This window comes from Vicugna pacos, chromosome 5 (genome assembly GCF_048564905.1).
Source record: "Vicugna pacos chromosome 5, VicPac4, whole genome shotgun sequence".
In the NCBI taxonomy this organism is placed as follows: domain Eukaryota; kingdom Metazoa; phylum Chordata; class Mammalia; order Artiodactyla; family Camelidae; genus Vicugna; species Vicugna pacos.
Genome location: NC_132991.1, coordinates 82766174 through 82777492, shown reverse-complemented (window position 1 = coordinate 82777492; position 11319 = coordinate 82766174). Strand labels below are relative to the sequence as shown.

At 53.1% G+C, this 11319-nt stretch overlaps 1 protein-coding gene across 3 annotated transcripts in view; it reads left to right on the top strand.

The window, feature by feature from the left end:
• Positions 1 to 2077: 2077 nt before the first annotated feature.
• Positions 2078 to 11319, top strand: part of PAX3 (paired box 3) — a 91066-nt gene continuing 81824 nt past the window's right edge. For 2 of the 3 annotated variants that reach the window (XM_072961734.1, XM_072961732.1), the window contains exons 1-4: positions 2078 to 2600; positions 3881 to 4116; positions 5453 to 5582; positions 6743 to 6877. In XM_072961734.1, coding sequence (XP_072817835.1) covers positions 2516 to 2600; positions 3881 to 4116; positions 5453 to 5582; positions 6743 to 6877 — 586 coding nt within the window. In that variant the 5' untranslated portion in view covers positions 2078 to 2515. The remainder of the gene's footprint in view (positions 2601 to 3880; positions 4117 to 5452; positions 5583 to 6742; positions 6878 to 11319) is intronic. The other variant, XM_072961733.1, reaches the window with a different exon arrangement.

The following is an 11319-nucleotide window of genomic DNA, read 5'->3' as shown; positions in this document are numbered from 1 at the left end:
AGGTCCTCCCGGCTCCACGATGGCCATGGACGCGCAACCCGGGAGAAAGAGTCTGCCTGCCTCAAGCGCGTCCTTTCATGGATCCACAGGCTCTCGGGAGAGAGCACGCCCCGCGGGAGAGTGCCGGACCGCGGGGATGGCTTGGAGACGGAGCCCTCGGCTCCAAAACGAATGAGACTCAGCCTTGGACGTTCTCTAACCCCTCACCGCCGCAGGTCCTGGGATTCCTTTTAATTGCGAGTTGAGTCTGCATTTGCCCTCTTGAAACACACTTTGAGTACCTCCCTCCTCCAACGAGGACCACTGAACTTAGTGCTCTGGCTGCTCCACTCAACCTTTGGAGACAGAAAATTTGGAAAAAGCCTAGCTCTCTGGAAAGTAGCTTAGAAAACAGAACACAGGCTTTGGTGGCCCCCAAGTGTGCAAAAAGGAAATGAGAAAGTTTTCCCTTTGACAAATTGAATCATTTAATGTCAAACCAGGTTAAACAGGGCTGCATTCTAAGCAGCATCCTGCCTGTGTACTATGGATGCACATGGGGTGGGTGAGGGGATGTCCAAACTTTTTCAGGTGCTTCCAGAGGCCTGTCTCCATTGCTCAGAGGGTCAACCAAGCCTTTTAACTTTGGGTCCGGGCCGAAAGCTGCCTGCCTTTCCCTCTTGCGAGTGAATTTTTAAAGCGCCAACTCGCAGACCGCTGAGCAGCTAGACTTCCCCCAGTCCTCATTTTACTTTAGTTTGCCTTAATTAGGAGGTGGGGAGTTGGGGTTGGGGGCCTGAGTTCACGTAAAAACTATCAGGAGTTAGTTAAGAGAAGTGGGGACAAGAAAGAGAGGTGGAGAACTCCAGCCCAGAAAAAAAAATTCAAAAATTGTAAAAGGAAAAGAGGGAACTGGAAGCCCAGAAGTCATTGTTTCCTTTATTTCAAAGGGAAAAACCTGCCTGATTCTCATCCTTTTGATTGATTAAGGCCCTGAATACCTCGCAGCCCCGGAGTGACAGTCCCTGAATAGACCCAAGCGAATAAAGCGCAGTGCAGAGCGCGGGGCTGGCACTCGGGGGTGTAAAGGAGGCGAGTTCGCTGGCACTTACCAAGTTATAAATAAAAGGCTATGCACAATGGCACCTTCTCTAAGGACAGACAGTCTTTACAACACTCCTGGCGTCATATCCTGCTGGGGACACTTCAGCTCCTAGCCAAGACTTCGCTCCTTTTATTTTTCCAGCAGTTTAGTCTGAATACCATAATAAATTCCTGAGAACAAACGCTGCAGCGGGGCAAAACTTTAACATACAGACGCATTTCTGCCGAAGCATTGGGGGGATCTATACCTCCAGATTTAGAACTGGGGCTTCCTAGAGCGGGTTTTTTAATCAAGAAGAGGAAACCCTTTTCGTTTTCCTCCCCTCCCCAGCTTACAACTAGCCAGTCCCAGGGCCTCCAGCCATTACCTAAGCTTCACACTATTCCTGCCCCCAGACTGAGAAGACAAAAGAACTGATCAGCACACCCTGGGCTCCTCCTGGGAGGAACCCCACTGAGAAGACCCCCATAACAAGCCTAGGCCAAGGGGCATGGACCAGAGGAAGGAAGACTGAACATGTCTGGGGGCTTCAGTGCCTTCTTACTGGAATTGCGCCCCCTTCAGTGGCAGTAAGCCAAGAAAAATGGGAACAGGGAAGAGCCACAGGTAGAAAAACAGAGACATAGAAACACACAGAGAGATGGAATGAGAGGAAGAGTCGAAGACAGCAAAAGACACGCGGAAATACACAGAGAGAGACAAGGAGACGGAGAAATAGAAAGTCAAGGAGAGAGACACACACGCAGAGTGACAGAGAGACTCGAACCCCTCTGCACTCCCAGAAGGTGCCATCACCCTCGGGCTGTCTCTCCCCGTGGGTCTACCCTCCTCTCTACGGGGAAGGGGCGCCGCGCGGGTCCCTCTCTCGGGCCGGCAGAGGCCCCGGCACCACCGGGGATGGGAAGAGAAAGTGGCCGCTGTTGCCCAATCAGCGCGTGTCTCCGCCACCCGGGACGGTCTCCCCGTCGGCCAATCGCAGCTCAGGGCTCCTGACCAAGCTTTGGGTGAAAGAACTAATAAATGCTCCCGAGCCCGGATCCCTGCACTCGGTGTCACGACGGGAGGAGACTCAGGCCGGCCGCCCTCCCGCTCCCACCCCCACTCCCCGGCTCGTCGCGGCGCTCGGAACCCCCTCCCCAGCGCCCCCAGCCGCGGGGCCGCTCGCCCAGACTCGCACCAAACTTTTCCGCCTCGGGCTCAGGACCCTGGACTCTGGGCCTCCCTGCCCGCCCCTTTCCTTGGTTCCATCTCGAGCCTCTCTCTGGACTAGGAGCGAGCAGCCCCCCTCTCCGTGTCCCTCCCTCTCTCTCCAGCCTTTTTGGGGAGGGGCTCCCCAAGCTCGGGGGAGTTGCTGGGGGTCACCAGCGCAGCGCTCGTCTTTCTATTTTGCCTTCACCTGGAATATAATTTCCGAGCGAAGCTGCTCGAAGGATGACCACGCTGGCCGGAGCTGTGCCTAGGATGATGCGGCCGGGCCCGGGGCAAAACTACCCGCGCAGCGGGTTCCCGCTGGAAGGTAAGAAAAGGCCGTAGAGCCGCGCGGAACCCGGGCCGCGGCCAGGCAGCGCCACCCTGCCCGGAGCCTCTGCAGCTTCCTCTGAGCGTCCAGCAGCCCATTCCCGGGGTACTCCCACCCAGGAGGGAGCAGTCGGGGGGAGATCCCCCAACTCGATTTTTCCTGGGCAAACGGGGCGCCGCTCTCTTCCAAACAGCTCGCAGCGCTTGGAGACCAGGCCTGCTCCGGGGCCGGTCCGCTCTCCCCTGTTGTTTTGGAGATGCCGCGGTGGGGAAGGGATCAATCGACTTCTGAGCACCAGAAAGGAACTTCTTCGCATTTTGTCCACCCAAAGGCACTTCAAAACTGTCCCAGCTGCTCCCATATTTGCCGAAGTCTTGTTAATTCCGGAAGGATTTTCCTGCCGGTGCAAAGTTGTGGTGGCACACGCCGCGCAGCATCGTGCTTGGAAATTTTAGTATTACTTGATTCATTAATTAGAGTTCCATTCATCTCCAGAGGCATCTCAAAGTTGTCATAACCCGTTGGGGGAACTGCTTTTCAGTCAACCTGAAGGTTCTGGAATCCCGGGGAGTCAGGAGGATTTGCAAGGAGACTTTCTAGATAGTTTAGGAGGTTGGGGCGCCCGAGCCGGGATGCTGACGGGAAGGCTCCTGGCCTTGGCCCTCGGTCGGTCCAGAGTAGAACATACTACCCAGAGCACCATAGGAGGCGAGGACGCCTGCAAGCAGAGCTGACTGTCGTCTCTGTCCCCGAGGTGTAACAGGTGACACGTGCTGCCACCTGCGGCCTGCCTTCAGGAGCCTCTTTGACCTTTGGCTGGAGTGCTCTTAGCTGGAAACCTGAAGGACTGTCAGCTCCTCCAAATCCCTTAGAAAGAAAGCCACCCCAATTAGACAGAGTTCAGTGTGAACTGGAGAAGGCCAGTGCCTCCTGGCCAGGAGGATGTTCCTTGAATTAGATATACTTTATTCCAGCCTCAGGGTCTCCTTTCCCCGCAATTGTCCCCTTTCTTGGGCCCAAAGGGAGGGCAGTTTCACTGGGGAGAGTTATTTTGCCCTGGTTGTTCCCTTCACACAAGATTATGTGCCTCCAAGTTGCTTGATAATTTGAACAAAGTTGATTGGAATAGGGTCTGGCTCTGGGAGCCTGAATTGAGCAGTTTCAATGCTGAGGCTGTAACATGCCGATTGGCCAGAGGAGTATGAAATTAGTTGGGTTCATCTCCCCTCTCCCAAAATGACTTTCCGTTTGCTTCTCTTTTCGCCTTCTGCTCCCAGTGTCCACTCCCCTCGGCCAGGGCCGGGTCAACCAGCTCGGCGGTGTATTTATCAATGGCAGGCCACTACCCAACCACATCCGCCACAAGATTGTGGAGATGGCCCACCATGGCATCCGGCCCTGCGTCATCTCCCGCCAGTTGCGCGTGTCCCACGGCTGCGTCTCTAAGATCTTGTGCAGGTATCAGGAGACGGGCTCCATCCGTCCCGGTGCCATCGGTGGCAGCAAGCCCAAGGTGAGTGCGCCGCCTGGCCCTGAGGCCTTCGATCTGTGGTGTCCAGAGTTAGGGAAGAGCAGCCCTGGGGCAAGGACTGCCATCTGGAGCTTTCCAAGGAGATTTTCCCTAGTCCGGGAAGGGGTGTGTGTGTGTGTGTGTGTGTGTGTGTGTGTGTGTTGGGAGGTGAAGGGAAGGGACTAGATTTCTCTCTGAGCTGGTGTTCCTTGATAAATGCTAAGGAAAAACTCCAGCCTTTCTGCAAAAGGGATAAAGCATTTGTTTTTCATGCCTTAGAATCCTGAAAGCCTCATCAAATTATTTTAACAGGCAAAAACCTAAAGCGTGCAAGCTGTGTGTGCCCACCTGTTGCTGAGTTCTTCCCCAAGGATCCTTCCAGCTCCCAGCACTGCCCTTTCCAATACTAATCCAAGGAGCCACTTTTGGTTCCCTGATGATTCCTCTGCCAACTCCTGTCCCCAAGCGCCTCCAGTCCAAAGTGTCTTCAAGCAGTTAAAAGCTAAAGTGATTTTTCTTTGTAATGAGCCAGTTACTTTTTAAAAAGAAGTTTGGTGCTATCCTCAAATTATTTTGCTTCTCTTTAAAAAAGGAAAGAGAGCTACACAGGCCAGAGCTGAGTGGGAGTGGGGTATAAAGGATCTGCCTTTTCTTCTGGATGTGGGGGAAATTCAGTATAATTTTCTGGTTGCCACAGGGCAAAACCAAAGGAGAGTTCTGGTAAACTGAAGACTTCCAAACACCCACCTCTTCTCCTCCAATGCCACCCCCATTTGCAACCTCTCTAAGAATCTCTGGAAACTCCTTTTATTGGGGAAAAAAGGAGCCAGTCTTTTAAATTATCCATATTTGTTACCAGCTATAGTTTAAAAAAACCTAGATACTCACCTTTTGTATTTCATTTTGCTTTTCACTTTGGCTAAAATCTTATGCTCCTTTGGAAAGGCACAAGTCGCAGATCTAACTTGATTTTTCAGCTCCTCTTTCAAGCATTTCTTTTTTAGTTTCGTTTTCTTGCTGATTTAGTGTAAGGAGTTGCCTTTCTTTATTTCCATGGATCAGATAGCACCCTCCCCCAATGCGTTATGCTTCTTAATTTATCCTGATTATGAGAGCTGATTTGGGAAGGAGAGTGCCCAGTCTGCTGCGGGGTGGGATTGTTTCCTGTCTGCCCCTTTCTAAAGAAAACTGTCTCAGAGAGTTGAGATCCTTTTGCTAACTAGAGGAACCTTCCCATGGGGCACTGGAAGGAGCGTCTGGCCAGGCCCGGAGGCGGTAAGGCTGCCACATCTGGTCCAGAGGACTGGGTACCAACGCCTGCCTGCCTGTTCTCTTAAAGCAGGTGACAACGCCTGACGTGGAGAAGAAAATTGAGGAATACAAAAGAGAGAACCCTGGCATGTTCAGCTGGGAAATTCGAGACAAATTACTCAAGGATGCAGTCTGTGATCGAAACACCGTACCCTCAGGTACTAGGCCCATTAAGGTCTTTTGAGGCTCAAGTGTTGGTCGCTAGTACCCAGGCAGGTCGTCTGAGCCATAATCACCCCAATGATCAATCTAAGCGATCCGGAGGCGACCGGCCCTGCCCAAGTCTCTTAAATATTTATGAACTAGACATTTTTGACGTTTTATGGAGGGAGTGATGAGCTCCTTATCCTGGGGTTGAGAGACCGCCGCTGAGGGCTCCCCAAACAGGATTTCTGTCGAGAAGGCACGGCAGGAAACGCGAGGTGGAGGCCAAGCGTTTATTAATATTGATGTTCCCTTTTAAAGAGAAACAAATGTTTTGGTAACCCCAACCGAAGGGAGAAGTGGGGCCGCACCAATCGAGACTTCGCCGTGTGCGCAGAAGAGGGGAGGCTTCGGCAACGGCCGGGATTCCCCCCACCCCGAGAGTCCCAGGGACCAGCCGGCGCCCCCGGCGGCTGGGGAGGGAGGCGGAGGGAAAAGAGGGGCGAGCGCAGAGCGAGCGCGAGGGCGCGCGGGTTTGTTTTTAATTAAAAGGAAACTCCTTTTTTTCCCCTGCGAAAATAAGATATTTCAGAGCATGGATTTGTTTACTCCACTGGAATCTGGAAAAAATAAACGGGGGAGAGTGCATTTTCTTTTGAGTTTCACAATAGGAAACGATTCTGCAGTTGAAATTTAAACCCTTTATAGCCTCAAAAAGAATTGAATGGCAGGGGACGGGTCCGCTCTGATTCTTCCTCCCTCAACGCGAACCGCGGGGCTCAATGCCTTCAGGTTGAGGGGATGTGGGCTGGCAGGAGAATTCTCTTAGTCTGGAGATCTAGAGAACCGTCTGTGGAGTCCAGAAGGGAAACGCTTCCTACCGGGTAGAGAGGACAGAGTCGGCGGTTCCTGGCCCTATCGGGGCGGTGCGAGATTTCCAGGCTCCCGCCTCCCTGTTCCTACAAGCCGATTGTGTGATGGGGGGTGGAGGGTGTTGAGTGGGGAGGGGGTGGAAGGGCGAGGATGCCCAAAGATGCAGAAGGAGACAGAAGCCAGCTGTACAGGGCAGGCCTTCTAGGCCCCCTGCCCCCACCCCGATTCGGACTGGGGGGCTCCCTCCAGCACAGTCCCGCAATCTCAGTCGTATGCGCTCCTTTCCTCCTCCCGCCCCCAGTGAGTTCCATCAGCCGCATCCTGAGGAGTAAATTCGGGAAAGGCGAAGAGGAGGAGACCGACCTGGAGAGGAAGGAGGCAGAGGAGAGCGAGAAGAAGGCGAAACACAGCATCGACGGCATCCTGAGCGAGCGAGGTAAGCTGCGGCGCGTGGGGCGGCGCCCCGGGGGGCCTGCGCCCGGCGGACTACGGCGCTCGGACGCTGGGGGCCCTGAGGGCGGCGCGGCCCCGGCTCGTGTGAAGGTCTCTCCCCGCTCACATCCACTGCATCCCGGTAAGAGCCTTCACGTGAAAGACCAGAGACTCACTTACAATGAACACAAAAATCTTTTCTGTTCGTTTTCTTTTTTCTATTTTATAAATCGTTGTTCCGCACCACTTGCAGCCTGTCGGACTCTAGAATTTCGAACTGCGCTCTAGGTGCGGGGCTGCCCTCTTGCCCTCAGGCATCCAGGGCTGGGCATCTCTGAGCGCTTGGGGGGCTGGAGACTGTCCGTTGAACCTCTAGAGGTTAAAGGAACTTTTGCGCCCTTAGGAAAGGCGCTGATCTCCAAAGAGTTTCCTGCATCAGAAGAGTGAGGGGAGGGAGAGAAAGAGGGAGAGGGACGGGGGCTGGGACACGGACCGGGAGATGGAGAGACTCAAAACTCTTTAAGGCAGTGGCGTTCCAAAGTTGCACCTCATTGATTGCCTTAGAAGTGTGTATGTGTTAAGTTGGCTGTTTTTTCCTTTGTTTTAAATTGGTTTTCAAATGCGGTAGGGTTTGAGCTGTGTGTGTCTGGGAAGTCAAACAAGTCTAAGTTCTGGGTTACAAACCGAAGGGATCTGGGTTCTAGGGCAGAACTAGCACCCTTTCTCCGCTCAGAGGTGCAGACCACTGGCTTCTTGTTGGCTTCCATCTGCCAGCCTCGAGAGAAAAATCTCTTCCGCGGAGCCGTAAGTGCAGCCTGCTTCCCTTTGACCAGATGTGGGTTATCTTCAGGCTCTAGAGGTACCCCCACTCCCACAAAAGAAAGTCAGCCTTGTGGGAGTTGAACTGGGAAAGGCTCAGGGCAGCAGGAGGGTCTCAGTAGTTTTGCGTCTCAGCACTTTTAGCCTTGGGGATGATTGCGCCCCTTTAAAGGCGCGGAGAGTCGCCGGGTGCCCCCGCCCACAAGCGGCCTTCCTATGCCTGGACTCGGGACTTAGTTGGGCTGAGTTGACTTTAGAGTTGCTGTGGAAGGGCAGGTGGCTTTCCAGAGGGGCTTGGAGCGGTCACCCACTTCGACCAGCTGGGTCTGAGCCCTCAGCCAGTGGCGTCCAAGGTAGGAGAGTGGGTCGGGAAGCTGGTCGCTTCTTTTCCCAACTCTTGGGCAGACCGCTGGTCCCCCGAGCCACAGCTTTACAAATCAATGCAAAAATCTGCACACAACCTCGAAAGGACACTTAAATTTAGATGTTGCAAATCCAAACCACAGATTTCAAGTATAAACAGAAGCCTGGCCATTCTAGCACACACAGGCAATCAAGAAAAGACACCAAAACCCACAGCAGGTTGAGCAGGGAGATACATATGCTGTTTCCCCCCCCCCCTCCTTTTAAAGCAGAGGCTTCACAGGGACTCAGTTTAAGCCCCTCCTTTTGGAGAGGTGAGTTTCTGCCCTGGTCTCTGAGAAGACACCCCGGCTTTTATTCCAGGTCTAGATGCAACATGGAGGTATTGGGGAGGGATGAAGGCAAGAAACCAGCCAACCTGAAACCCAACAGGCCCCTGAAGGCAGCGGGGCAATGAGCCCAGAGGGCAAGAGAGGCTTGGGAGGGTAGGTGGAGGGGGCAAGGCTTTGCTACTTGTTGCTGGAGGCGCCTGCGCGGCAGACCGGCAGCTCCCTCGCAGCACCAGCAACCGAGGACCGGGAGACAAAACGCCCCAAATGAGCTGGTCAAACATTTGTACAACTTTTCCAGCTTTTACAAAGAAGGCCTTCTCTACACAATCTACACTTGGAGATGAACTTGGGAGACAAAGCCTGGAGAGTCCATTGAAACTCACACTTTAGCTCGGCCCAGACAAAGCTCCCGCTCCCAGCAGCTTGATGTGAACAAAGGAAGCCAACCTTTTTATAATTCAAGGAGAAAAGAAGAGAAAACAGCCCCACAAAGGGCCGAGAATAGACATTATGGGCTTGCAATGAGGGATGAATTATTCAATGAGCCCCAATAGCTGCTGCGCCAGGAAGTTTTATGGACTCTCCAGCGTGGAAAAAGTGGCCATTTCACCTACAAAATGTTTCTAGTCTTTTGGGCCGTCTAGCTGGGCCAGCTGCCATTCAAGGGCAATTGCTACCATTTTTAAAATCAGAGTATTCTCCCCAGCGGGGGCTGGACCGTTGAAAACACACACTTCTACACACCTCGGAGGCTGAAGTCTAATTTAATTTGGGGTTGTCAAGGAAGATGCAGCGTCAGTCTCTTCAGCGCCTCTAGCTCCATTTCCAGATGATCCCCCGAGGGCAAGAGGGGCCCAGAGAAAGGACACAGTGGAGTGTAGTTTGAAGGGAAGTTTAGAAACCCCCTCAAAATTCCCTCTGCTTTTCGGGACTCAAACAGTCCCGGGCTGTCCCGTTTGGAAAATAGATTGAATATCGATAAAAGGCTATGAGCGCCCAGGCGAGGTGGGAAGAGCCTGGCTGAGGAGGGACGTTTGGGTCCAGGGTCCGCCTGACCAGGGCGGCGTGCTCTCTCTCTGGAGGTTCCAAATTCCTTTCCGGCCTGCCGGATGTTGGAGAGACTGGCTTTCTTGGGTACATCTTTTTACTTGTCAGACTCTAGGACACAGAAGTACCCTGAAGGAGGTCGAACTGCCCTCGTTCTTCTCTCCAGGGTCTTGCTCTTTTTTCTAGATGGCCCCTTTCACCTTCCCAACTTTGCCTTGTCCCTTGCCCAATCCAAGAGCAGCTCTGCGGAGGGACCCGGCGCGCTCTGGGCCGTGTGCCCTGGCGCGCAAGAGACGCTTTGTGCCCCTCTTGGGTCTGTCCTTCCAGCTCTTTTGCCCTGGTGGAAGGAGAGGGTTGGGCGGCCAGGAACCACCCTCCCTTAACCTCCCCCCTACCCACGCTCTCTCGCCCCTAGTCAGCACCGAGAGCCGAACTGGCGCAGCCGGAGGAGCCAAACCCCAGTCGCAGCATCGGGGGCTGTGGGCAAGGCCCACGCTGCGGCCACTCAATGGGCGCCTCTGTTCGTCCCCCGGCGCGGCCGAGCGGGCCCGCGGGCGCCGCCACAATGGGCCGGCCCCCACTCCAGCGCCCTGAGCCAAAGCGCCGCGCCGCCCCCTCCCCTGCGCTCCGGCCGGCTCGAAGCTTAGCTCGCCGGGCTGCAGCCGACTCAATTGCCTCCTTTATGTCCTTCTCACTTTCATCTAGACACAGCCCGCTTTCCCCCCCTTCTTCTCCTCTTTTTTCCCCCCTTCCTTGCCTGAGGCTCACATTAGTGAAATTTCTGCAACCTCCCCCCATTTTTTTTCTTATTTTAAAGAAAGCCCTTAACACAAAAGCAGTGACTAATCAATAGAAACTGCTCCTTCATCAACTCCTCCTCCTCCTCCTCCTCCTCCTCCTCCTCCTCCACCACCACCACCAGCAGGGTGACGCTTTTCCTGTTTGTGAGTTTTGGGAAACATTTTTGCTTTGTGCTGTAATGGAATTAGAGGACAGATGAGGACTGTAAATGGACACGCGACTGCACGACTCTCGCTTAAATATTTAGATGCAAAGTTACAATTACTGACTTGTTGCAGCGGCTTTGAAGTGGCAGCTCGGGAGTGCAGGGGGAGAGAGGCCAGATTGCCAAATTGATGTTTTGATTGGGGCTGGAGATACACTTTCATGGGACTCTACTCCTTTTAAGAATCACCAGTGAGCGTGGGAGGTTTGCAACAATTTCAAAGATTGAGCCAAGAGACCCCAGGCATAGGTCTGTTGGAGCTTACACTCCTTTCATATCGCTCCCTTTCTAGTTGACATTTATGGAAAACAGTACTTTTTTTTTTTTTTTGGATGTGAGAAAGTAAAAGTGACAAAAGTTTTGCTCCAGTTTATAAACTTATGAGCGTTTCTAAAATTAACGAGGGAGAGATCAACTTTTCAGCAGGGCATAATTTAAAGCAATTAAAAACGCACAGACGTTTGAAAGATCCTGGAAGTATTTCATTTCCAGTGGAATCATGAAAAGAGCAGTTTATCCTTAACGGGAACGCTACTGAAATTGAGGGGAACCGAAGGCCGTCTCTTCCCCCTCCCCCGAGTTTTGGCGCGAGGAATGGAGGAGGGGGAGAGGCAAGCGAGGGTGAGGGAGGAACTTTCACACAGATTAAAAATCATGAGCTGTAAGATCTTACGTTCGTGGCATCGGAACCTTTATTAAAGTGGACGGCCCACTCCCCAAGTCCACTTGTTAGAATCACGAATTTAATTCCCAAGTCGTCTCTAGTCTTTTGGGTAAATTTCCTGTTTTCTGAAGCCCTTACAGTACTCAACAAGGAAATAGCACCCACTTTAAAATGTATTGGAAATATCAGAACTTGGATTAAAACACAGCACTGCG